The 27,897-nt window shown below is 44.7% G+C and overlaps 1 protein-coding gene across 1 annotated transcript in view; it reads left to right on the top strand.

Moving 5' to 3' along the window:
- CENPE (centromere protein E) overlaps positions 1-27,897 on the top strand; it is a 466,760-nt gene that overhangs the window by 75,326 nt on the left and 363,537 nt on the right. The window contains 2 exon segments of the mRNA XM_030192156.1: positions 9,160-9,285; positions 14,129-14,290. Coding sequence (XP_030048016.1) covers positions 9,160-9,285; positions 14,129-14,290 — 288 coding nt within the window.

The raw sequence follows: 27,897 nt of genomic DNA, 5'->3' as shown, positions 1-27,897 counted from the left end.
TAGGATTTGAACCAGCCACCTCTGGATTGCAAGACCAGTTCTCTAACCACTAGGCCACTCCTCCCCTCCACTCCACTCCCTTGAAATTTGGCCTTCCCTGTGGGGGGGGTAGTTCATGACGTCCAAAATGTTTGAAAGAAGGACGTCCACGCCTTCGCTATGCCTCCGCTGACACACACATACCTGCATACTGCTGCGATGGACCTGAGTATGACATTTCAGGCTGGCAAAAAAAGTTTTTAAAGTTGTTTTTTGGGGGGTGGGAGGTGATTAGTGAGCACTGGGGGAGTTGGGGGAGGTCATCCCTGATTCCCTCCGGTGGTCATCTGATCAGTTTGGGCACCTTTTTGAGGCTTGGTCGTAAGAAAAAATGGACCAAGTAAAGTCGTCCAAGTGCTCGTCAGGGACGCCCTTCTTTTTTCCATTATCGCTCGAGGACGCCTATCTGTTAGGCACGCCCCAGTCCCACCTTTGCTACGCCTCCGACACGCCCCCCGGGAGCTTTGGTCATCCCCGTGACAGAAAGCAGTTGGGGACGCCCAAAATCGTCTTTCGATTATGATGATTTGGGCGACCCTGAGAGGACGCCCATCTCCCGATTTGTGTTGAAAGATGGTCGTCCTTCTCTTTCGAAAACAAGCTTGAAAGTCACACATGTATTTATAAAAATAGAGTTAAAGAGACTCAAACTTTGGAACTTATTCAAATCTTGATATTAAAACCAATTCAAATCACAGAAAAATGTTAAAAGAAAGAAATGTATATATACTAGTAAAAGAGGCCCGTTTCGTAGAGAAATGATTGTAAGCTCCTTTGAGCAGGGACCGTCCTTTGTTTATTTTGTACAGCGCTGCGTAACCCTAGTAGCGCTCTAGAAATGTTAAGTAGTAAGTAGTAGTAGTAGAGAAATGAAACAGGCGCTAGCAAGGTTCCACGCCCCCCCCCCTCCCTACCTCCCTCTCTCTCCTCCGAGTTCCATGCCCCCCTTCATCCCTCCCTCCCTCCCTCTGTCTGTTCCGAGTTCCAGGACACCCCCCTCCCCTCACTTCCCCTCCGAGTTCCACGCCCCCCCCCCTTCTCTGAGTTCCAGACCCCCGCGCCTCCCTCCCTCTCTCTGTCTCCCCTCCGAGTGCAAGCACGATCTGTCCTACGGCAGCCCCTCGGGGTCCAGCATCCGCAGTGAAGGCGAGCTGCGCTTCAGCCTGCCTTCCCATCTGTCTCAGCTCTGCTTTTGGTCCCGCCCTTCCGGAAACAGAAAATGAGGGAGGGACCAGAGGCAGAGCTGAGACAGATGGGAAGGCAGGCTGAAGCGCCGCTCGCCTTCACTGCAGACGCCAGACCCGAGGTAAGAATTTTTAAATTACATCCGGCACGTAGGAAGGCGAGGGGCTGCCACAGGACAGGTCGTGCTTGCAGTCGGAGGGGAGATTGGGGGGGGCGTGGAACTTGGAGAGAGGGGGGCTGCAACTCGAAGGGGAGGGGGGGCCTGTAACTCGGAGGAGAGGGAGGGAGGTAGGTAGGGGGGCATGGAACTCGGAGGAGAGGGAGGGAGGTAGGGGGGCATGGAACTCGGAGGGAGGGGGGCGATTGTGTACTCACCTTGAACGTTGTGTGGCTGGCTGGTGCTGGCTTCCCTTCTCTCTCACTTCCCATTGGTTTGCCCTCTGACGTCATCGCCAGGGTGGACCAATGGGAAGTGTGTTACGAACCCAGGCATCCAGACGGAGGTGCAAATTATTATATAGGCTAGGATAAAAGTATGTTTTATTTTTTATCTGAAAATGTGTTTATATATCTGTTATTGGCTATAAGAAAATATATTAAATATTAGCGACACTTTTATAAAAAAAAAAAAACTCTGTGACAAGAGTAGGTAAAGATCTGGGTCAGAGAAGATGAAAAGGCCAATTATATATTGGTACTATGTGAATAAAACAAAAAAACTGTGCTCATGCTGATAAGTGAAGTGATACCACTGCGGAAACAAGAAATAGTCTGTCAGTACATGTATTGTGTATTCAGTGTTGAAAAACATCTAGGGTAAAGAAACAAGCTAATATGTGACTCCTTAATATAAAAAAAATGCTGATGAACCTGCCAAATACAGGTGGGAAAAATGAAGAAAAAAAAGGAAGCTCTAAGCCGTACTGCATGAAGAGCTGATTAAACATCTGTAATATCATGAAAATGCACGGCATATAAAGAACTAGTAAATTGTTAATTAGGATGTGAAAACTAGACAAGAAAAATTGACTGTGAAGAACAGTTGAATAAATAAAAAGTAAAACGTGGCTAGTGAGTCAGATGTTAATCGGGACGCCAAAAGAAGGGCGGGAAAATGGCAATACAAAGAAGCCGCAATTGGTAAACAAATTTTTGTATACAATCTCTCTTTGCATAAGAGAGTCTTACTGCGTAAAAACTAAATGCAAGATAAAACCAAGGGTTCTTACCTTTTGTAAATGCAGTATAATCGCTCAAGGTGTCATAGCCACTGGTTCATATGTGAAACAGCAAAACAGACTGAAGAACCCGGTATCCACAAGATATAGCAGAATGCTAATACAAGCTGTGATGTCGCAATGATGTAAATACTAAACTCCTTGCTTAAACACACAGCTTGCTTCTCAAAATGTTATAGCTTCTAATGCTCTATAAGATTTACAAAGAAAACCAAACATCTTAGTGTCAGCAACAAAAGACGTAGTATAGAAAATGATACTGAATAAAAAAGGGACTGGCATGGAGATATTATAGCACAACTGTTTTGCAGTGTAATCAAAGGAAAATAATTATATAGGGAAGGTCCATACAAATAAAATAGTACATTATCCTCATATAAAATATGGGTACAATTAGGCTTAGGCAAAGAGAAATGTTTTTATATGTATATGTTTATAGAGACTCCTGAGGCAGGCCTTTGTGGCTGAAACACAATTCGTGTCAAGTCCATTAGATGTTTGAATAAAACATTTATATGACCTACCCATCATCTAGCTCCTAATTTTTGATGTCACCTTCTCTGTGTTTTGTTTTGCTTGCTTGGAACTAAGCTCTGGAACACTTAGCTGGTGTTTGCTGCTTCCACTAGATGGAGAACCTTTTATTTACATACATTAGTGATGAGACCTTCATGGAGCCATATGAGCTGGGAGGGGGGGGTGAGTTGATTCTACCCTTCCCCCCTCCCCCCCCCCCCCCCCCCAAAAAAAAAAAAAAAAAACTGATGCTGTCAATTAAGATTACTGGTGCTTCTTTTCTACAGACCTCCCCCATCTTTGTGACGGTCTTTATTATAAAGCATATTGGAACAGACTTAAAGATGTCAATATGTATGCTTTGGAAGAAAGCAGGAGATTTATTCTCGGAGGACAAGCAGGCCTATAATTCTCACATGTGGGTAATATGAGTCCGCATTGCTGGTATGGCGTGTATAACAAGCTTAAAATAGGTCTTTGAGCATGAGAGACACTCCTCCGTGCGTGCGTGAGTGCTTTCCTGCTCACCATGAGAGTGCGGGACCAGCAGTTGTTTTTTCCGCAGTGAGGAGAGGATGCATTCATTTCCACTCCTCACAGCTGGTTCAACCTTCTTTCTTTTTGTGCCTTCCCTTTTGTTTTGTTTTTTTATACCTTTCTCTGGGTTTATCTTTTTTTTTTTTTTTTTAATTCCTTCTCCATATTTTTTAGATTATTTTTTTTCATTTTACCACGCTTGCTAGGCCACGTTTAGGCCTGAGGTCCAGTCAGGTTCCCCCCCATTTTTTTTTTTAAGCACCATAGTTATTTGATTTAGCCATGGCTGTTTTTCCTTTCATGTCATTGAAGGTTCCCAGTGGCTTCAAGCACTGCACTCAGTGCAACAGGACGATCTTTGGCAAAGACACCCATTCTTGTGTCTGCAGCGTTTGGAGCCTCATCATATCCCTGCAAATTGTATTCTCTCTTTGTATGAGGAAAATACAGTTGGCCAGAGAGGCTCAGAGAGAAGACTTTTGGAGCCAGGCCCGAAACCTCAGCATTGTTGTCTTCGGCATTGGGTGCATTGGTCCATATGACTGAGAGACCCTTGCACACTGGGAGTGACCATACAGCAAGTAGGTCTCCGCCTGCCTTGACGTCGGCTGCTATGAAGGCGCCCCCGGGAGGACTTGAGGCTCCATCCTCTTCGGCATTCCCATTCTAGACCTAAGTGGCCTGAATAAATTCCTGGTCAAAGAAAAGATGGTTTCCCTGGGCACCCCTGCGTCCCATGCTTCAGGAAAATGATTGGCTATGCTCTCTGGACTTAAAAGGATGTTTATACTCATATCCCAATATTTCCAGCTCAAAGGAGGTATTTTCAGTTTCATCTGGGGACACATTACTTCCAGTATTGCTTGTTGCCTTTTGGTGTTGTCGGCTTCTATGGTTTTCACCAAGTTTCTAGCAGTAGTCAGTGTCACTACACAGACTTTGGAGTCCATGTGTACCCCTATCTCGATGACTGGCTGATGAAGAGCACGCTACAGGATGGTGCTCAGGAGTCCATGCAGAAGACTATTCGGGTGTTGGAGCTACTAGGGTTTGTTTTAAACTGCACCTCTTCTCCCTATCCAGTGATTGGAGTTCATTGGAGCCCTGCTAGACTTTCAGCCGACTCAAGCTTTTCTCCTTGTGGCATGGACAGATGCTCTTGTCACCCTTGCCTCTCAAGCCCTAGCAGCTTGGTAGGTCATAGCCTGGCATATGTTGAGGTTGTTGGGCCATGTTGCCTCTACATGAGAGCTGTCTAGTTGACCCTAACTTCCCAGTGGTGTCAGGCCAGAGGGAACCTAGAGGATGTTGTTTCTTCCTCTATAATATCGCCAAAATTCGCCCCCTCCTTTCTGAGCACGCTACCAGAACCCTCATCCACACACTCATCACCTCTTGCTTGGACTACTGCAACTTGCTTCTCACAGGTCTTCCACTCAGCCATCTCTCTCCTCTTCAATCTGTTCAAATTCTGCTGCACGACTAATATTTCACCAAAGTCGCTATGCCCATATCAGCCCTCTTCTGAAGTCACTTCACTGGCTCCCTATCCGTTTCCGTATACAGTTCAAGCTCCTCTTATTGACCTATAAGTGCATTCACTCTGCTGCCCCCTCACTACCTTTCCACCCTCATCTCTCCCTACACTCCTTCCCAGGAATTCCGTTCACTAGGCAAATCTCTCCTAATTGCACCCTTCTCCTCCATTGCTAACTCCAGACTCCGTTCCTTTTATCTCGCCGCACCTTATTCCTGGAATAGACTTCCTGAGCCATTACGTCAAGCTCCATCCCTGGCCGCTTTCAAATCCGGGCTAAAGGCCTACCTATTTGATGCTGCTTTTAATTCCTAACTTGTCACTTGCTCGTAACCTTTATCTTGTCTTCCTCTTTTCATTTAGTCCCCTTTCCTTATGTGTCCTATCTGTCTGTCCTACCCTTATTTGTCCTGTCTGTCTGGCCTGATTTAGATTGTAAGCTCTTTTAAGCAGGGACTGTCTTTTCTTCATGTTCAATTGTGAAGCGCTGCGTACGACTGGTAGCGCTGTAGAAATGATTTGTAGTAGTAGTTTGTAGTATGTCATCTGATTTTCAGAGCTGGTTCAGTCCCTAGTCTGGTGGACAGTTTGATCCAGTTGGGACCCATTCCAAATTCCACAGCCCATGAAGTTGCTGACAACAGATGCATCCCATCTCTAGGGTGGGGAGCTCACTTAGATGGGTTTCACACTCGGTGCTTGATCAGCCCAGGAAACAGATATCCAAATCAGCCTTGTGGATCTCTGGGCAATCTGAAACACTCTAAAGGTTTTCAGAGGTCAGCTGAACAACCAAATTGTCTGTTTTAATGAGTACAATCAGGTTGCCACAAACAAGCATAGGGGCACCGGATCACGCCCTATGGTCAGGAGGCCATCAATAAATGTCATTGTTCACCAGCATGGGATACTCCTCAAAGCCACTTACCTGCTGGGCAAATTCAACAGCCTGGCCAGCAGACTGAGCACAGTCAAGCAACCACACGAGTGGTCCCTCAGCATGGGCGTTGCCTGTGAGATCTTCAGAGTGTGGGGCACCCCCTCAGATCTCTTTGCCATACAGTTCAATCACAGAAGTCCCTCAGTTCTGTTCATACTTCAGGAACACGACAGGCTAGCGTTGGATGCTTTCCTCCTTCACTGGGGGACAGGACGCCTGTATGCATATCCTCCCATTCTTCTTGTGGGGAAGACTTTGCTGAAACTCGAGCAAGACCATGATCTTGAGCACTTCCTACTGGCCTTGGCAGATCTGGTTCCCTCTTCTTCCAAAGTTATCTTCCGAGGAACAGTGGAGATTGGAGTGTTTTCCAACCCTCGTCACGCAGAATGAGGGATCTCTTCTGCATCCCAACCTCCAATTTCTGGCCTTCAAAGCCTGGATGTTGAGAGCTTAGAATCTTCTTCCTTGCTGGTGTCACCAAAAGTCTTGCTTGCTTCCAGGAAAGATGCCACTAAGAGGTATTCTTTCAAATGGAGGTTTGCTATCTGGTGTGAGAGCAAGGACCAGATCCTGTTTCCTGCCCTACACAGACCATATTTGACTACCTTCTGCACCTCAAAGAATCATGCCTCAAGACCTACTCCATTAGAGTTTACCTCAGCACAATTAGTGTTTATCAGCGTGTAGAGGGTAAAACCATCTTTGCACAGCCTGTAGTTGTTAGCTTCATGAATTTGCTGTTGACAAAGCCCCCTGTCAAACCTCCACCTGTGTCATGGGACCTAAATGTCGTTCTCACCCAGCTGATAAAAGCTCCTTTTGAGCCACTTGATTCCTGTCATCTGAAGTACTCATATTTTCGTTGGCTATTTCAGCTCGCAGGGTCAGTAAGCTTCAGGCCTTCGTGGCAGATGAAGTTCCATCATAACAGAGTAGTCCTCCACACGCACCCTAAGTTTCTAGCTAAGGCTGTGTTGAAGTTCCATGTTAACCAGTCGATTGTCTTGACAACATTCTTTCCCTGTCCTCATACCCATCCTGGCGAAAGCGCACTGCACACTTTGGATTGCAAGCAAGCATTGGCCTTTTACTTGGCGTTGACTAGGCCCTACTGACAGTCCATCTAACCAGCTTATTTCTTTTTATCACAAAAAGATGGGGGTCATCATCGGGGAAACGTATCATTTTCTAGTGGGCTAGCAGATTTGCATTTCTTTCACCTATATCCAGGCTGGGCTGACCTTTGAGGGTCACGTCAGGGCTCACAATGTCAGAGCCATGGCTGCTTCGGTTGCCCATTTGAGCTCAGCCTCCATTGAAGAAATTTGCAAGGCTGCAACATGGTCTTCAGTCCACACATTCACATTGGTTTGGACAATTAGTTCTGCAGAATTTGTTTGAGGTGTAGAGTTCAACTTCACCCTCCTAATCCCGTTTTTTTTTTTTTTTGTTCTGTTCCAGGCTGCACTTAGATTGTATATAGTTTCAGATTAATTACTTTTTTGCCCTCGCTATTGCGAGGTCCAATTGACTACTGGTTGTTTGTTGTTTTTGGTGAGTCTGGTAGCTAGGGGTTTCCACATGTGAGAATTATAGGATTGCTTGCTTCGCAGAAAGCAAAGATTCTTACCTGTAGCAGGCATTCTCCAAAAATAGCAGGCCTTATATTCTCACATACCCTCCCACCTCTCCTTGGAGTTGTCTCCTTTTTTTTTCTTTTGCTTTATATTGTACTACTGGAGCCATGCTCTTGCAACATGTGGGAAGGCACTTGCGCATGCATGGTGGAGTGCATCTTGTGCTCAAAGTCCTATTTTAAGTTTGTTGCAAGCTCCAGATAGGTATTATCCACATGTGAGAATATAAGGCTTGCTGTCCTCAGAGAATACCTCCTGCAGGTAAGTATCTTCGCTATACAGAGATTTAAATACCTATGTGGCATAAATGCACAGGAGGCAAGTCTTTTTCAATTGAAAGGAAGATCTGGAAGAAGGGGGTATAGGATGAAAGTGACTTTCTGGATCGGCTTCCCAGTAGAGGTGATGGAGATGAAAACGGTATCTGAATTCAAGAAAGCATGGGTCAAGTACCTAGGAGCTCTGAGGGAGAAGAAGGAATAGTAGATGGCATGAATGGGCACACTGATAGGTTATATGGAGGCATATTTTCAAAGCACTTAGCCTCCCAAAGTTCCATAGAAACCTATGGAACTTAGCCTCCCAAAGTGCTTTGAAAATATGCCTCATGGTGTTTCTGCCTTCATTTTTCTATGTTTCTATCAGGGCTGCTCTCACCCTATTATAAGTCTTTCCTCTCGTCCCCACCATTCTCCATCTTCCAAGAGCAGCAGCTGTACCTACTTCAGGCTGTACCTTATTCGGTCTAAGGTTCTTGTTTTGCCCATCTCTTTCAAGTGGCCATGTGTAGACCATAACATTTTGTCTTGTCCATAAGTCAAATGTATAAGTAAGCTGTGGTAAACATTTAGGAAAATGTCAGTCAAATCTAAACATTTCATATTGGATGACCAAAGAGCTGCAATCAGGTAAACTTGGATTTCAGTAAAATAGAGCTTCCCAAACTTGTTATGGGGACCTCATGACCAGTTAGATTTCCAGGATATCCACATTGAAATCTACACGAGAGAGATTTGCATGTGAAAAACTGGTTGAATGATATGCAGCACAGGGCTGAGTGTCAATATATTCATAAATATTGCAGATGTTGGCATATTTTGACAGATGATAGTCTGCAAAGGCTCATGATAATGATGATGACAGAATGGGAGTGTTCCTAGCATATGACCTGGGTTTCATTACCTTTTGACTATTAAAATAAGCAGTCTTTTCATTTATCATATTTGTTTTACAGTGCTGTTAAATGATGGTTTCTGATCCTGTATCATATTAGTCCTATTACTAGGATTCAGTTTATCTCTAAGTTTACCTTGATAGTTGGTCATTTTTACAATTGCTATGCTGTTAACAAAAGTTTGTGTCAACTTGTATCTGCTGTATAGCATTTTGGATGAATCTCTTCATAAAGGTGGCTAATTAAAAAAAAAAGTGAAATGTTTCCATTTTAAGTGTTCATTTCCTGGTATGTTGAATTTCTTTTATAAATCATGTAACCAGTGATTTTTCTAAACACTACATTTTGTCTAGTTTGCTAGCACTGCTAAATATGTGAAGAATAAGCCCCATGTGAATGAAACATCTGATGAGGAACCACTCCTGAAGAGATATCGCAAGGAGGTGCTAGATTTAAAGAAGCGTTTGGAAGAACTAGAGGTATGCCTGTAAAAATCGTTTTGAGATTTGAGCTATTAAGTTCATGTTTCACAGACACATTGTTGGTGTTTTAATTTTTGTTGAAGGGACTTGAATGTGTGGATGTGAAGTCATCTGGCACTAACAGTGAAGACATGTCCCTACATGCCCAAAAAGGCCTTGGACAATATTTTTGAAAACACTACTAAAAGCTTTCATTTTGTTTTCAAATGCAGTGGGGGAGGGAGGGGAATGATAAAAAAATATATTTCTGTTTTCTTTGCCATTCAAATTTGAGCCAGTAGGGTTTAGGGAAAGGAAGTTGGATCAGTCCCTTCCAACCAGCTAATCTCAGTTTATCTCAAAGTGAAGCTACCATAGCCACCATTTTGCAGTCAGTCTGTGTGAGCTTTCAGAATGAGCATACAGATATGAAATCGGAACAGATATTTTCACAGAGAAAATGAAATGTCTTAAAAAGAATTCAGGAAAGGGCTGGCTGTTAGTATATGTGTATTGTTTACTGCCTCAGTGTGCTCTGAGCATTGTTCAGTACAAATTGTAAGCTTTCAACCCTAAACTTAACTTGCAGTGTGTTTTGTGTTTAGACCAGAGGTTCTCAAGATGGTCCTTGGGACTCACCCAGCCAGTCAGGTTTTCAGGATATCTATAGTGATTATGCATGACAAGTTTGCATACAGTGGAAGTAGCGCATGTGTGTTTATCTCATGCATATTCATTGTGGATAACTTGTAAACCTGACTGGCTGGGTGTGTTCCAAGGACTGGGTGGAGAACCCCTGCTTTAGACTGATGGATATTACTTCCCTATCAAACTTTTTGCTAGTATTTCTGAGCGACTTGTCTTTTCAGTGTGCCTTGTGACCACTTGCTCAGTGTATAAATGTGACGCTGTGGTATTTAATATCGCAGCAGCTTTTGATTCATGGATTGTTGTATCAAGCTTTTCACAGAGCATTTTTGGAGCATGCGTGCCTTCTCACCCACTGCGCAAGCGCGGGACCAACAGTCTTTTTTTTTTTTTTTTTTTTTTTTTTTTCCGCGGTGAGAGAGGATGCGTTCTTTTTTTCACTCCTCACAGCTCCTAGTTCGTTTTTTCTTTTTTACCAGAGCTGCTTTTTGTGCCTTTTTGATTTTCTTTAGTCACGTGCCTCTTTCAGGTTCAATTTCTACCTGTTCGATTTCTCATTTTCTTTTTTGTTTTCCTTTATTTACCACGATCAGTAGGCTGCATTTAGGCCTGAGCCCCCTTCTTTTTTTCTCTGGTGCTTTGTTCTGTCTGAGGCATCATTGAGTATTCCCATTTTCTTTGGGAAGTTCCCAGCATTTCCAATGCAATCAGACCACTTCTGGTATAGCCACTTTTTTTTTTTTTTAACGTTTTTCTCCGTTTCTGGGGTCTCAACATACCTTTCTAACTGTGGATCCAAGCCATAACCCAGTTAGAGTGGCTCCCAGGGAACTCTTTTTGGCGCCAAGTCCGAGGCCTCGGCTCAGCATCAGTGTCTATGGTGTCGACGTCAGCAATTGCATCGGCACCTGCCTCGCCATTGACGCTGTCTTAGTCCCTGGGACTGACTGACTGGCACCGACCCAGGGAGATGAGAGGCTTCACCTCATCCTTGTCGGTATTGAGGATCGGGTTCGCTCTGCCTCGGTGCACAGTCCGGAGCACTGAAACATTCAGTCCTTGAGGAGTGCCGGTGCCTAGAGAACTTCCAGTTACTGCCACTGGTAAGTCTCGGAGCATCAGGACCACCTTGCTCCCTGAGCTGCTGCCTGGCTTTCAGAACCACCTTGCTCCCTGAGCTGCTGCCTGGCTTTCTTCGGAGTGCATCAGCATCAAGGATGCTTGTGCCTGCCATGCTTTAGCCCCATATGACTCTCAGCCTGCAGTGAGGCTCCACTCTTTCAGCAGCTTGTCTCTACATTGACGCTCCAACTTTCCCAATTTCGCTCCTCTATAAGCACATCTGCGCCTTGATCCTGGGTTCCGGGTTGGCTTTGTTCATAGGGCATCGGCACCAAAGGTGCTTGTGCCTGCCTTGTCTTTTAAACTGGCCCCGCGTGGTCCTCAGCCTGCGGTGTGGCCTCCAGTGTTAGTGCCGCATGCGACACGGGTGTTGGCTGCTTCCTGTGTCGATCAATGTCAATGCAAGCAGTTTTATAGGACTCAAGACTGGAGCCCAATCCTCGGTGCCCCTATCGGGGTCCTGCTTCTTCTCAGTCAAGGCAGAGTCGGTCTCAGCCCTCCCATGAGGAGTTCTTGGCTGACATCGATGAGGGTTGCATGGAGGTCAGATGAAGGTCCCTGGCATTTCTCTGAAAAGGAGTCCTTTGGGCTACCATCTGAACCCTTCCCTCCGTAGTACTTCACGTTGTCTTCATCTGCGAGCCTATCCTTCTATTCTTTTATCGAGGACATGACGGCCGCCTTTTCACTGCTTTCAGAGGCATCTTGAAGCAGAAAGACCAGCTTCTGGAAGACTGGCAAAACAATACAAATCCACAACGGAAACGGGCGAGAAAAGCTGAGGATGTAGAAGATGCTCTTCTTCGATGGTTTTCTCAAGTCAAGAGCAAACAGTTTCCTGTCAGTGGTCCACTGCTTATGGAGAAAGCTAATCAGCTATCTGAACGTCTTTGACTAACTGAATTCAAAGCCACTGTTGGATGGTTGGAAAGATGGAAGGAGAGGAACAACATAAAATTCAAGAAACAGCATGGTGAAAAACAAGACGCTGATGACTTTGGTGCTGAAAATTGGGTTGTTTCAGTTCTTCCTACAATCTTGAACGAGTTTGCACCTCGTGACATTTTCAATGCTGACAAAAATGGTCTCTACTGGCGAGCGATTCTTGATGGAACACTTGCATTCAAACAAGCTGAAACTACAGGAGGTAAAACGTCAAAGGACTGACTGACGATCCTCCTTTGCTGCAATATGAATGGTAGTGAGAAGTTGGAACCCCTCGTCATTGGAAAGAGCAAACAGCCCCATTGCTTCAACAATGTTAAGCGACTTTCTGTGTCATACAAGGCTAACGCAAATTCATGGATGACTGGGGAAATTTGGAAGCAGTGGCTAAAGAAGTTAGACACTAGAATGCGGGCACAAAAGAGTCAGATTTTGTTGCTTTGTGATAATTGTGCTGCACACAGTGATGATGTCAGGCTGTCTAACGTCAAGGTGGTCTTCCTGCCACCAAACACTACCTCTCTGATCCAACCTATTAATCAGGGCATAATAGCCAATTTCAAACAACATTATCAGGCTCTTGTGCTACGTCGTCTGAGCATTATGGGTGACCAGACTGGCAAGGATAAACGTGCTGTTGAACTGGCTCGTAATCTATCACTGTTGGATTCCCTACATATGCAGAAAGAAGCCTGGAATCATGTTACACAGGCAACCATTGTGAACTGCTACAAGCGGGCAAGCTTTGTTAGGGTTGTGGAGAGGGACGAAACAGATGCAGCTGTTGCAAACGCATCAGATGAACAGGCTATAGACATCTCAGCCTTTGTTACTGAAGAGGAGTTTCATCGCTACGTAGCTGCTGATTACGATCTACAAACAGCTGACGACAGCACTAATGATGAGATATGCGCCTATACGCAGGCAACGGCTGATGATGAAACAGATGATGAAATGAGCAGCAAGGCACATGCTGATGTAATTCAACAACCTCCTGTCACTTTTGCAAGAGCGCTGGAGAGTCTCAACACCGTGTGGGCCTATCTGGAGGCCACTGGATGTCAGTGCTAGTTTTTACCGTCTGACAGATGTAGTCTATGGAACTCACAGACTCAAGAGTGTATAGAGGACTATGACTGATTACTTCAAGTAAGCCTAACGTCAGTTAACGGAGACTGTATACTGTACATAAACAGTACTGTACATAATATCAGATGTCAAGCTTCTTTGGGTCACTCCCTTTAAGTGCACACTCCGGTTAACTGCATTTATTTCTTTGGTCCCAGACCCTTGCACTTAAGTGGATTGCACTGTATTTGGAGAAAAGCCGGGTATGACTTTGAGAACAGAATAGAAACTTCAAATTTCTTTAAGCCCATTTGTGAGGTTTTTCAAGTCTGTGTGTTGTCTATTTTATTATGTATGCTGCTTACTTGAGTGTCAGCCTTTCTTGACTTGACTTAGAATAATTTTTCTTCCCCACTGGTCTTCTCTATGGAGTTTAAAGAGAAAAGTTTGCTAATTTAAAATGGTGCATTGTCTGTACGCACACCTGATGTATGCCTTGAATGCTAGTTGCAAATGTATTAGTCTAATAAATATCACCTTCAGTTTAGTTTTTTATTTCTAGATATCCTAAGTATAACCCAAAGTACAAACATCAGAACTGGAGCAAACTTTTAAGAAAAAAGGCACAGGGGCCTTTTAAAATTGAGTTTATACAACTTATATGTTACGTTGAGCTTTTGAGTATTCTGTAAGCAAATCAACTTTGCTTTTATTTTAATGTTTTTAGTTATTCTCAGCAATTTTTTTTTTTAAATTAAACTTATATTGTTTAATCTGAAAGAGGAGATCAGTTATGAGCAGAGCACTCAAATCTTACTGTGCCATATTTGTTTTCAGGTGAGATAATGGGAAGATAAGATAATTTTAATAGATCTTGGAGTGATGAGTATAATGCCAATTTTTATTTTTTACAAAATCTTGCTTTTTAGCCACTTCAGAGGTGTTTGTTTATAAGTTTTAATCCTGTTCCTTTTAAATGGCTGTTAGAAATATATTGCTACAGAATATGCACATATTTTTATCGAGCTGTACTTTTGAATGCCACAAGTTTTAATTAAATTCTTTAAAATACCTATAGGCTTCCTCTGAGGCCCAACAGAAGAAAGATATGGCGAAAGAAGAGCACGCCCAGCTGTTGTCAGAAATAAAATTGCTTAAAATGGAGAAAGAAGATAGAATGCGGAATCTAACTAGACTTCTTGTTATCCCATCCTCCCATATATCTGAACAAGATCTTAGGGTAAGATTAAACAGTTGCTGTAAATCACAGGTTAAACATTGAGCGGGATGGCCTCTTTATTAAATGTATTTATATGGAAGGGGTGACACTAGGAATGGTTGTGTGGGTTCGGTTATCGTTTAAAGCTCCCTTGCTTTTTGCTGTGGCTGTTTGTGGAACTGTGGTGCTTTATGCACAGATCATAGATGGACAGGGGATTTAAGAGTAGAAGCTTTTTTTTGGGGGGGGGGGGGGGGGGAGGTGAAAACATTTGAAATGGGAAGGCTACACTTGAAGGATGCATTTGACAAAGCTAGCATGTCATGTAAGATAAAGGGCCTCTTTTACCAAACCGTGGTAGTGATTCCTGTGGGATAATGCTGATGAAGCCTCTTTCAATGTGAATGGGTTCTGTCGAGATTGTCGTGTCGGGAATTGCTAGTGTGGTTTAGTAAAAGGGGCCCAAAATGTCTACTTTGGATATGATATGGGTATAAGCATTACTAAGTGATTCAAGGACAAATTAAACCATTCATTGTTTCCTAGTGCATTTAAGTCAAATTTAACATGGCAGTAAAACAGGTTCTACTATATTCTTCAGGCCAAATATGTGAAATTTTTATTAGACTGGGAAGAGGTCCCAGCTGATCATGTAGTAAGTAGAATTTTAATACTTGGTCTTGTCAAAGCGATGGACACATTTAGCATACATTTTAAATAAAGAAAAGAGGAAAAACAGGATATACAGGATATATTATCCCTACTTATCTACACTTAAAGTATGTAGTGTTAGATTTTGACTGATTCATTACTTTCCTTTTTCCCTTGCCCATCTCTCCAGGGCTTTAGTGCCGTCATAATAGGCAAGACTGAAATGGTCCACCTAATCTGCTCAGTAGGTGATTAAAGTTGTAATTGCTGCTTATGCACGTTATCCCTATGCATTTGGTTAGGGTTGTGAATGCAGGGAAAATGTGGGGGGGGGGGGGGTGGTGAGGGAACGAAGGGTTAGGTGAGGTAACTGGGAAAAGGGGCAGAAGTTATGGGGTGAGAGAAGGAATCAGTGTTAGAAGACTGGATCCTCCTCTCCTATGCTTCTATTCCTTATCATTCTTGTCCATTTTTTATCCTTCTCAAGATCGATTCTTCATTTTTTCTTCCCAGCACCGATTTGCTAGGAAGCCTTTTTGCTCCCTAAAAGAACCAAATTAATGAGGACTGAAGTAGGCCCTACTGTGCCCTCTAGAGACTATCTGTTAATGCTGTGGCAGAAAATTTAAGTTTTAAAACAATGGGGAAAGGGTATGGAGATTAGTTATAAAGTTTTGTGTTTTTTTTTTTTTTAATTCTCTATCAATATCCTGCAACTCCTCTTTTAAACCCAATCTTTGTTACCAAGCACAGAATAAAATAATGTCCTCTTCTCGCAGAACTTGTCAGAAAGAAAGTTGTGGGTCCTTTCCTTTCTATATTTTGGTTTCTAAGACTTTCAAACAAACCCTTTGACGCTAGTTCAGTAATCAGGTTGCCCTTGGTAACCTTTGCAAATATTCTACTTCCTTACACCTTACTTAACACGTAATGCAGGTTGGTAGCAGTGCTACCTCTCCAGCAGGCAAGAACAGAAAATAACTTTCTTTTATGCCAGTTTAGCCTTGCTACTATCTTTTTTTACTCTTGGGTGTTAAATTTCTACCGCTAGAGAAAGTTTCAGTTTAAAATTATGGGGAAAAGCGTTGTACCCTATGGAAACTAGTTAATAAGCTTGATTCTCTCTCTTTTATTATTTTTTTTCTAAGACTGAAGTAGGCCCTATTTTGCGTTCTAGAGACTATCTGTTAATGCTGTGGCAGAAAATTTAAGTGTCACGTATTCCAAGCAGGAACTAGGTTTGTGAGCCCTTGGATCACTGCCGAGGAGCGGCAGCAGCAGGCAAAACCACCCCACACCAGAGGCAAGGCAGAACTCTGACAAACAGTGAGACTTCACCTGCACTTAGCCACCCTTCCCCAGGAGTTGAGCCCCTGGTTCTAGGCGGCCGGCAGGACTTACTGGACAGGGCCGGGACTGGATATCAGTTAGGCAGCACAGGGACTGAGGGTCAGAGGGGAAAGGAATGCACAAGGGCAAAAGGCAGGAAACTGGACTAGGACTTACAGATAGACAATACAACATAAGGCAGGGAATGAACAAGCTAGGGGACAGAAACTGGAAGCTGCAAGCAGCCACTGAATCAGGGAACAAACACAGACAGACAAAAGACAGAACTGAAAGCTGCAAGCAGCCACTGAAGACAGACAACACAGACAACCTAAGAACCACACAAAGACCTGCAACCAAGGAATTAAGACTAAGAAACAAACAGTAACCCTAAACTAAACTACACACTAAACTACACACAGACTAACTAGAATCAGACAAGAATCAATACAATAAAACCAGACTAGGCAGACGTGCACACAGCACACCGACAAACCTCAGGGCCTTAGGCAAAGCAAAGGCAGAGAATTTCCAGCTGACTAATAAGCCCCACAGCAGCTGAGGCTCAGCTGCAGCAATCACCAGGCAACTAAGGGTGCTGTGTAGGTTCAATCCAAGCAAGCAATTCTGGTAGCCCGGAAGATCCGGACTGGACTGGGCTGAAATCTGGAACGGGTGACAATAACCAGACAGTCCATTGCAGCCACCAGGTCTGACTACCAGGTGGCGAGAGGAAGGAGAGCACGAAACATGGGCACAACCGTGACATTAAGTTTTGAAACTATAGGGAAAGGGATGGAGACTAATAAAGTTGGATTGTTTTGTTTTTTTAATTCTGTGTCATCAATATCCTACAATTCCTACAGTAAACCAATTTTTAAGTTACCAAGCACAGAATAAAATAATATTACTTATCCACAGAAATGTTCTCTTCTCTCAGAAGTTCTCAGAAAGGATTTTAGCCAGGAACAAGTTGCTAGCCCTAAGCTGCTCCTGTTGGGGTGGTGGGGTGAGAATTCCAAGGCTCTTAACTTAAAAATGGCATCAATATTGACCCTCAAAGACAGAAGCATTGGGAGCGGATGCTAATATGGCGGCTTTCTCGGCCTAGTTGAGCCCTTCAATTAGTTCTTCTTGGACCATAGAGATTGTGAAAGAAGTATGGGCTACTGTGGAGGCTATATTGTATGCAAAATTGCAGAGCTCATTCATAGCTTGGATACTTGCTTACACATTCTTTGAGTTTGGAATCTATGGAGAACCTTTTAAAATTGAGTGGGCTTACTGTGTGGATCCCAGTGGTGGTGATCCTGCACGTCTTTGTGTGGTTCTCTTTTGTGTATTCCTCTTAGCACAAAAATAAGCTGTTTTGCAGGCTTTTCGGAGCGAGAAATCCTTGGAATATGATGCTCGGAAAGTACTTTGTTTTCAGGATTTTTTTGCTAAAGTGCATGCTCAACATAAAGCTTTTGCTCATGCAATGAGCTCTGTGTTCGGAAGATTCCCTGTGGTGGTCTTTATCTGGCGCGACTTTGGGTGATCATTGCTGGTCAAACTCATTTACCTCTGTAGAGGCTTAAAACTTTTCTTCAATCTATCCCAGCCAGTGTGGGAACTTAAGTGGCTGCCTCTTTGAGCTTTGGTTTCTTGTGCAGTATCAGTTAGCCTGGAATGCTCGCCTTTTCAACTTTTTTGTTATGTTGTGCCTTTTTAGTTTTTTTTCTCTGATCTGTACATTTTATTCAGGGACACCTGGAGGCTGAATTATTATTTTGACCCTAGTTTCTTTGTATGCTAGTGTTTTAAGTATGGAAGGGATGTTTGCTCTGTGTATTCTTTTTTGTGAATGAACTATTTTGTTGGTGTTGGTGAAGTTCACATGCTAGAGCCCACATAGAGTGGGTCGTTGACTAAATGTTGTGTTCTGGGAATAGATTGGGGGGTGTGGGGCGGAAGGAGTGAAAATTTTGAAACTTGGGACAATCCTAAAAAAAACACCACAGCTAAAAAAAAAAAAAAAAAGCACAACAAATTACAGACTGGTGGCATCCATCCCACTCCTTGTCATGGTATAGAAGGGATAGTCACCAAACAGACAATGGATTACCTCTCTTAGCACTCCATCCTTCACCCCTCCCAGTCTTGTTTCAGACCACAGCATGGAATCTGTTCTTCTAGTACTGGTAGATGACATCAAGGCCAAGGAAAGAAAGTACTCCAGTTTGACATGTTGAGCATTTTCAGCGTAGTTGACAATGATATACTCCTCTACCTACTGGATTATATCAGTCTTTGAGGCCTAGTACTCAGATGGTTCACCAGTTTCCTCAACTCCGCATCGCACCAAGTCAAACATCTCACCCTCCTGGACACCAGGCAGCGGTGTACCACAAGGTTCCCACTGTCCCCCACTCTATTCAATATCATGATCTTGGCGGCAAGCTAAGAGAGTTGGCACTGAAATCGCACATCTACAGAGACGATGTGACAATATACAGGCAACCTAACTGACATCACAGATGGGATCCAGACCGGCCTAGACACAGTGGAGACCTGGGCTTCCACCTTTCAGTCTAAAACTAAACAGAGAGAAAGCCAGATACTCGGTTGTATCAAGTTCCTTTTGCCCCATCCCCTACCGCACTTTTCCTGTTGATCAAACAAGCTTCCCGTTAGAAAGCAATCTCAAAGTCCTGGGAGTTACTCTTGACCAACACCTGACACTTGACGACCAATCAACCTCTGTCACAAAAAAATATTCAGAATGCTCTAGAAGAATCAGAAACCTCTTCCCTATCGCTACATTCTGCCTCCTAATCCAAACTCTGATATTATCCCAGCTGGACTATTGTAACTATCTGCAAAGATCTGAGCCTGAAAAATATTAGACTTTCCAAAACATGGCTACCCGCCTGATCTTCAGGTCTCCCTGTACAGAGAGCATCTCTTCTACTGCAAACACTCCAGTGGCTGCCCATAAAGGCCAAAATAAGTTTCAAGATCCTTACACTTGTCTTTTCCAGGGATTATCCCCCACCTACATGATCGCTTTAATTGACCTCCCACTCAGAAATGCCCTGACAGATGCCTGAAACTACCTTTTACTCCACTTCCCAAACTGAAAAGAAGTAGTATACAAATCTTTCCATGACACAAGCTTCTCCCACCTTGCAAGCCAATCCTGGAGCAAGGTCCGTTGTTTACAGAAGGTGGGTAGTCAGCATTTCAAGTGTTGGAGGACCTTGGTTTAGGTCCAGGAATGACAAAAAGGTAGAAACTGGATTTGGAGGCAGTTAGAGAATGAGAGCTCAAAGTCCAGAGACAGTCTGGATCTTACTGAGGAGAGCTTGGAATGGTTTGAGCAGGAAGCAGAGGATTGTTGGTATAAGGAGGTGCCTCTGGACCCCTTGGTAGCTCATATTTTCTATAGAGATGAGTTGCAGAAGGTAATTTCACAGGTTGTGTTGGTATTCAACCTCTCAGAGGAGCATAGGATGACAAGGTTCAGGCAGTGGAACCCCTGGAAGAAGGAATAAAGAGACTGGGTTGTTTCTCGTGTACTAGACTGTTAAGGACATGGTTTTGGCGGAATGGGAAACACCAGATGCAGGCTTTAGGATAAGCAATTAATAGTGAGGGATCTTGGAAGAAAAGAGAGACCATTCTATCTTGGAAAGTAGATGTAGTGGTAGCTATTCTAATGTGAGGGGGATATATAGAACATATCCCCTCGCTCTTAAAAATTATCCTTTAGGTGCTGCAAGCCACCTTAAAACCCTTAGTCCTTCCCAGAGAGGAAATGAAACAAGAGGGTGAAGCTGAAAGGACTTGAACCAGAAACTATGGAAGGCAAAGCCAAAGTGGAGTTAAGGAGGCCCAGGGATGGAAAAAGTGATCTCCAGTATACACCTTCACTATGAAAATCTAGCTACTATAACCTGGCTGAGGTAATCTAACCTTTTCATTTGAACCTGGATCTGAGGCCTGGCTGACCCAGAGAGAATGAGAGAGAAGCTTTACAGCCTGTTTGGGCCTTGTCAGCCACAAACTGTTATCAAGACTTTTTTCTCTCTGAATTGAAGAGACTTTAGCTTTTACATAGTAACATAGTAGATGACGGCAGATAAAGACCTCTACGGTCCATCCAGTCTGCCCAACAAGATAAACTCATGTGTGCTACTTTATATGTATACCTGACCTTGATTTATCTTTGAAAATTTTGGGGCATAGACCATAGAAGTCTGCCCAGCACTTGTCCCGCCTCCCAACCACCAGTGCTTCCACCCATTCTCCGCTAAGCTTCTGAGGATCCATTCCTTCTGAACAGGATTCCTTTATGTTTGTCACACACATTTTGCTCTGACCTTGTGAAGCAACAGGCCTCAGGCTTAGTGAATAAAGCATTTACCTTATTTCCACAACTTTGGCTGGCTGTGTTATTTGGATGTCTACCCTCAACCCTTGTTCACAATATCACAGGTAACAAAGTCTAAGTTTGGTAGAAGGAACCACCCCAATGAAATATCCACAGGATAGGCAGATAAAGCACTACTGAAATAGGCTTTCGATGTCTTGGCCTTTGCCCTGCTGGCAACAGGTTACGATGGATGCTTAACGAGAGCTTGCCTTTGGGTTGATGGTGCTGGACAGACCATTGAATGGTACTAGGCTGGAGGTCCAGGAAGTTTGCAAGATCGAGATGGGTTCCAGATACTTAGCAGATGCCCAAATGATCTTATTTGGACCTTAGCTAAAGAGTTGGTGTTGGCTGGTGGTGGCGGATAGGTTCCTGTGAGGCTAAGCAAGCTCCTGTTTAGAGGAAAGTTGGTCAGAGACGACTTAGAGGAGCTAGTCTAGTTAGATGGGGGAATCCAAGGTACCACATCTACTGGAGGATAAGCCCAAGGATAATGATAGGGGTTCTGCAGTTAGAGGACATGTCAGGGAAGCTAGAAGATTATCACTAAGGGAGAACCCAGTGGGATTTTTTTTCTAGAGAACTCAATTCTTTTGAGGATGTCATAGAGGCAGCCAGGAGTCAGGTTAGCTGCTCTGGGCTAGTCCTGGGGGCCCCTCAGTGAAGTTGTCAGGTCCACCTTCCTTTAGCAGTCTGGTAAATTATGCAGATTCTACTGAAGGTGTAGACCCAGATCATCACAGACCAGTGGGACCTCAAAGTCATTCAGAATAGTTATGCCCTGGAGTTTCACTTGGCCTCTGCTGGACAGTTTCTTGGAGTTGTCTTGTTGCTCCCCAGTAAAGGCTTTGGCAGTCAGGGAGACTTTGCAGAGGTTGCTGCAGCTGTATGTGTGTCTACCCATCCCCAAGGAGGAACGAGACTTGTGATGGGTTTTAGATCTCAAATGAGTAAACTGGGTACTCAAGATTCCCAGGTTCAGATTAGATACCCTATGATCAGAAATCGCAGTCAGGCAGGACATTGGAGGTTTCTTGGTTTTATAGTTTTAGGGCCACATTCTCAGTTTCATGCATTTGTTTGTTCTTGTGGCCATTACTACAAATTAAGGTAGTGGTAGAGACAGCCTTACATAAGGAAGATATTCTGGAACATCCTTACTTGGAAGACTGGCTGATCAAATGGAAGTCCTTTTTCAGAGAGCAAATGAGTGATGGCTTGGATGGTACAGTTCTGGATGAGTAGGCCTGGGTGATAAACCCAACCAAGTCCAAACTGGATCTGTCTTGGGTAGTGGAATACTTTGGAGTATGCTTTAACACCAGGTAGGGATGAGTGTTCTCGATGGCAGAGAGGGTGAAGGTCCATCAGCTATTCAGGGGTGGGAGCCTGCACGTTCAGGAATACCTTAGTCCTGGAGGCCAGGAGCCAGGACACACGTTCATCCTCTCCAGGAAGCTCTTCTGTTGTAGTGATCTTCATAGATACAGGATTTGGAGGAACATCCTTCCTTTCAAGGGGAAGCAAGGATCAGTTGGACGTAGTGACTCCAGAGCATCCATCTAGAAAAGGGAGTAGATGATGGTGGCAACCGTCGCCAATCTCAGGATGGGGAGTCCACTGCGGGGCCAGGTGGCACAAGGTCTCTGTTCAGAGAGGGAGGCAGTATGGCTAACAAGTTGAAGATGAGGCAATACAACTGGTGAGGCAAGGTCATATGGGTGGTATGTGACATGATAGCTGCAGCCTTGCCAAGGCGGGATAGTCAAGTGGCGGTGGAAAGTGGCAACTCCTTTTATGGTCTAGGCAGAATCTCATCTGTCTGCAACTCATGTGGCTGAATTTTCTAAGCAAATATTTTCTAGAGCAAAGGTAGTACAACACTTTGGTTGTCTGAGCATCGACAAACAAATGTGATGGTTTCCAGATCCTCTGAACTGATATTCTCTCCTTGAACTGAAGAATCAACATATTAGTGCAGCTCTGGCCCTTCTCCAGTCTGCTGTACGTATTCTCCCATGGCCCTTGCTGGGCAGAGTCATTCAGAAGAGAGAGTCTGGTAGTGTTGGTGGCCCTAGATTAACCGTACAGACCTGGTGAGATCGGCAGTGGAGGTTTTGCTGTAGTTTCTCTCAACAGAGGATTTGCTAATGCAAGTATCGGATGCATGCTGAGTCAGTCTCCATTTTCTCCTCTGGCCTGGCTCTTGAGAGGGTGTGCTTGCAGAAGAGGATATTCCAGGAGTAATCTTTGCTATGTTGCAGTCAAGAAGGTGAGCCACCTCTCTAGTATATGTTTGATTGTGGCAGGTTTTCAAAGGATGGTGTGAAATTATCAGCAAGTTCTCCAGAGTGGGAAGCTTTTAATGGATCTGGAATTTTTTTTTTTTTTTTGCAAGATGGTTTGGCTAAAGAGTTGGTCTTATATTTCTGAGTGTAGGTTTCAGCATTGGTGTGCTATTGAGGTTTTAAAAACAAAACAAGATCATCAATGGAGGTAGAGACAAATGTTTATTGATAAAACACAGACAAGAATGATGCCAGACACAGCCTGTGTTTCACCCACATGGGCTGCGTCAGGGGCTACAAAATAATAAATAAGATCATAAATTTAAAACAATAATAATGTGTAGTAATGATTAAAAACAAGAAATACAAAACCATGACAAGCATAAGAAAACAGACAGAAATATATATCAATCTCAAGTAAGATATGCTGTATAATAAAATATATATAAAAAGTATAAAAGCGTGACATAATGCAATGAAATCAATAAAAAGCATATACTTATGGCATATGAACATTTATTGAAAAAACATAACATACTGGCGGTACAGTCAACAATATGTCTGGCATAATTACTATAATGACTTAATTGAAACAACCTTCATCTGAACATGTTCATAGAAACATGACACATGCCTATATCATGTATTTAAAACTCTTCACCAGTATTGATTTATAGTCTCAAATGCCAGCTGTTTTCTTGGCCATCCTGCTGGATCCTGAATTTTCACAGAGGACAGAGAAGCAGTCCCACATGCTTTTTATGAATGCTGTATAGAACATATGAGGGAGTTCCCATATTATTTTTGGCTACGTGGGTCACTACTGTTTAGGTTTTGAGCAGAGCCTGATTGACATGACGTTTACTTTGAGTCTTTAATCTTTACTGCTTAACAATCCTACGTATTTTGGGAAATGCACCCAAGGCAAGATATGGGCCCTAGAACATGCCTAGTCTGTTTAAATATTTAGGAGGGGCTTTCTCAGATGTGCTAATTCTTTAGTGTCCCTCTTGACAAGCCCAGAGAAGACTGGTGGGTTATGCACTCCTACCAGCAGGTGGAGACTGAGAATTTACTGATTCCTGAGAGAGCCTATAGCTCTGCTGTGTGTCATCCCTCAGATAACCAGTATATCTCATTCTCCAGCAGGTGGTTGACATGTGAGCCTGTTCAGTTTTGGCTGATTGTTGGGGCCTAGGTTTAGGTGTACAAAACGATTTAGGCTTTTTCTGGGGGATTTCTTCCTTTTTGAGACCAAGGAAATAAATTGTCCCTAGTGATTTCTCTGTGCTCTGTTTTGGTCCTTGGATTACTGGTTGGAGCTGAGGCCCGTGGGAATTCTCTGATGCCCCAGTGATGTCAGTCGGGTGGCCAAGTTTCTCCTGCGCTTACCTTAGCTGGGGTGTGTTAATTTAAGAGTCATGGGGAACAGCTGAATTAAAATAAATTCAAAAAGGCAAGGTATGTATCTCTGGGTCTTGTTAAGCGGGAGCCAGTGCTGATGCCTGACCCAGATCAGGCATTCAAAGGGCAAGGTTCAGGAAACATGGATAGTCAGGTAAGGTGATTTCCACCATGCTGTGTTTTTGCAAATGTTTTCTCTTGCTTATATCTGTGTTTGCCCTATTTTTGAAAGTTGGTGCAAGGACCTTGGGGTAGTTGCTTTATGTGCCTCTACTGCAGCTCTTGGATTTCCTACAAGATGGTTTGGATTAGAGTTTTGCTCTTACCTGTCTTAAGATGCTGGTCAAGGCAGCGTCATGTTTTAGAGGCTGAGTCAGCAGTAAGCCCCTGGCCATGCATTCAGACATTTCTCGTCTTCTAACAGAGGTTTTTCATTCATCCTCCTTGCTGTTCATTTGTGTTGCCTTGAGATCTCAAGTTAGTTCTGAGGGGACTGGTGCATCCTTTGTTTGAGCCTCTTTCTTCTTGTAGTCTTAGGCTCTTACTTTAAAAGCAATTTTTCTGGTGGCCATTTTTTTCTGCATGGTGGGTGTCAGAATTGCAGGCCTTTTCGTGCCGGGCATCTTTTCTGAGTTTTCTAAGGAGAAGGTGGTTTTGTATCCAGTGCCCTCTTTTTTTTTTTTTTTTTTTCCTTCCTTCCTTCCCAAGGTGTGGTGTCTGCTTTTCATGTTAATCAGTCCATCTTGTTGCGTGACGGCTTAGAAGAACAACAGTAGTTGCGTGAGCGAGATGCTTGAAGAGTGTTGAAGGTGTACTTCAGTAGGATGGAGGATCTTCGTCACTCCAATCTTCTTTTTTATCAGTGGCCAAAAACTGCAAGGGTTTGGCGGTCTCTAAGCCTACCATTGCTTTGTGTGTTAAAGGGACTATTGCCTCTGCATACCTACTGGCTATCAGGACTATTCCGGAAGCCTTCAAGGCCCATTCCACTAGAGGTCAGGCAGCTTCTTGAGTGGAGAGCTCCTTGGTTCTTCCACTGGACATTTGCAGAACAGTGGCTTGGTCATCTTTGCATGCCTCCCTTTGTCACCATACACTGGATGTTCAGACGCATTAGGATGTGGAGTTCGGACCTTTAGTCTTGTCCTCATGAACTTGGTTGGATCTGCCCATGATTTGTTACTGCTGTACTTCCTATCAGTCTTCTCTGGGGTGGTCTGGAGGGATGTTGATGGAGAACTTAGATATTACCTGTTAATTTGCTTTCCTTTTAATCCCTCCAGACTGGCTCAGATCCTGCCTGAGATCTTTTATTTTCAGGTGATTCATGGTAAGAGTGGTTGATTTGGTCATTAGTCTTTCTAGATTTGCTGTTTCTCTGTGAGGAGTTGGCAAGATTTTGTTTACTCTTTGCTCATAACATTAAAAAAAAATTCAACAAGAACTGTTTGGGGGTGCCTCTTTCTGTGTGAGTTGAGGGAACAACTTTATTTTTCATTCAGCTTGGCAAACCATTTCAGCTGTTTCCTGGGGAAACTGAGCATAGACGATTATTCTGCTTTTGGCTTTTATACTGGTATTCTGAGGGATGGTACACTGTAGTTATAGGCTTTAGTTATTGTCTTGGTTTGCTGGTAGGAGTGTATAATCCATCAGTCTTCTTTTGGCCAATCTGGAGGGACTAAAGGGAAGCAAATAAGCAGGTAAGATCTAATTTCTCCTTCATTGGCTCCCATGGCAGATTTTTGTCTTAGTAAGTTACTGCTGGCAGAAAGAAAGGAGAAGGAAACCACACCCATCTCTGCAAGCAGAGGTATGTTTATTCTTCCTGACTTCTGTGCATTCTCAGAGGACAAGCAGGCTGCTTGTTCTCACTGATGGGTGACGTCCTCGGCAGCCCCTCCAATCGGAATCTTCCTAGCAAAGTCCTTTGCTAGCTCTCGCGCGCCCGCGCGCACCGCGCATGCGCGGCCGTCTTCCCGCCCGAAACCGGCTCGAGCCGGCCAGTCTTCTTTCGTCCGCACTCAGTACGGCTGTGTTTTTTGTTGTGTCGAGCCCCGGAGAGTCGACCTCGCGCGTCCGTTTTATATTGACGTGTTTTTCTTCGGAAAAGTTCTGTAAATTTGTCGGGAAGTGCTCCGAAAACCCCCTTGGGTCTCGTTTTCCCTTCCCGTATTTCCAGTTTTTGCCCCGGTAAGTTTTCTTTCGTCGTCGGGGTAGGCCTTCTTTCGGCCTCGGTCGAGATTTTTTCTCCCTTAAAGTTTTGGTGCTCCAAATTCGTCATTTCGGATTTTGACTTCGCCGGCGTGATTTTTCCGCCCATGACATCGAAGCCTTCCAGCGGCTTCAAGAAGTGCACCCAGTGCGCCCGGGTAATCTCGCTCACTGATAGGCACTCTTCGTGTCTTCAGTGTCTGGGGGCCGAGCACCGTCCCCAGAACTGTAGTCTGTGTTCCCTGTTACAAAGGCGGACTCAAGTAGCGAGATTAGCCCAGTGGAACGTTTTGTTCTCGGGCTCTTCGTCGGCATCGGCACCGGGGTCATCGTGCGCATCGACGTCATCAGCGTCCAGACCTTCACCCTTGGCTGCCAGTGCATCGAGTGCATCGAGGCATCGGCGCCGAGACATCGGATAGCTGCATCGACGTCGGTGGTACCGGGACCTCGTCTCCTGATGTCGTCGGACGGTGGTGCATCGAGTGGAGTGCAGGTGAGGGCTGTCCATTCCCCTGCTGGTGGCGGTGAGCCCTCGGGTGGGTCTCCTCCTACCCTGAGGGCTCCTGCGGTACAGCCCCCCCGAGATCGACCCTCTTCGGTCTCGGCCCCGAGGAAGCGACGGATGGATTCTACGTCCTCCTCGTCGGTGCCGGGAAGCTCCGGTGACATGCTTCGGAAGAAGTCGAAGAAGCATCGACACCGGTCCCCTCCCCGTGTCGGCACCGAGAGCTCTGGGTCGCCGAGGGAGTCGGCACCCAGCAGGCATCGGCACCGAGAGGACCGCTCACCCTCTGTTCAGGAGGTGTCGATGCGCTCCACTCTGGACAGCCCGGAACAGGTTCCGACGTCGACGCCTGCATCGACCTCCATGCCTTTCTCTGCAGCCGCTCTGAACGAGAGCCTCCGGGCCGTTCTCCCAGAGATTCTGGGAGAGCTGTTGCGCCCTACCCCTCCGGTACCGGCGGTGCTTGCGCCTCCGGTACCGTCGAGCGTGGCGCCAGCTGGCCCATCGCCCGGGGTGAGGTCCCCGACGTCGGTACCGCATGCGGTGCCGACTGCGGCCACCTCCCAGGAGGGCTCCCCGACTACGTCGGCGGAGGGAGCTTCGCCGATGCGGGCGAGGGAGTCTACCTCTCGACGCCCCCATCGTGGACGTGGCTCCACAGAGTCGAGCCGGGCGCGGTTGCAGACGCAGGTCCGTGAACTTGTGTCTGACACCGAGGGTGAGGCCTCGTGGGAAGAAGAAGAAGACCCCAGATATTTCTCTGACGAGGAGTCTGAGGGTCTTCCTTCTGATCCCACTCCCTCTCCTGAGAGACAGC

This window comes from Microcaecilia unicolor, chromosome 2 (genome assembly GCF_901765095.1).
Source record: "Microcaecilia unicolor chromosome 2, aMicUni1.1, whole genome shotgun sequence".
Taxonomy (NCBI): Eukaryota; Metazoa; Chordata; class Amphibia; order Gymnophiona; family Siphonopidae; genus Microcaecilia; species Microcaecilia unicolor.
Note: the sequence above shows the minus strand (reverse complement) of the source record. Positions and strands in the feature narration are given on the sequence as shown.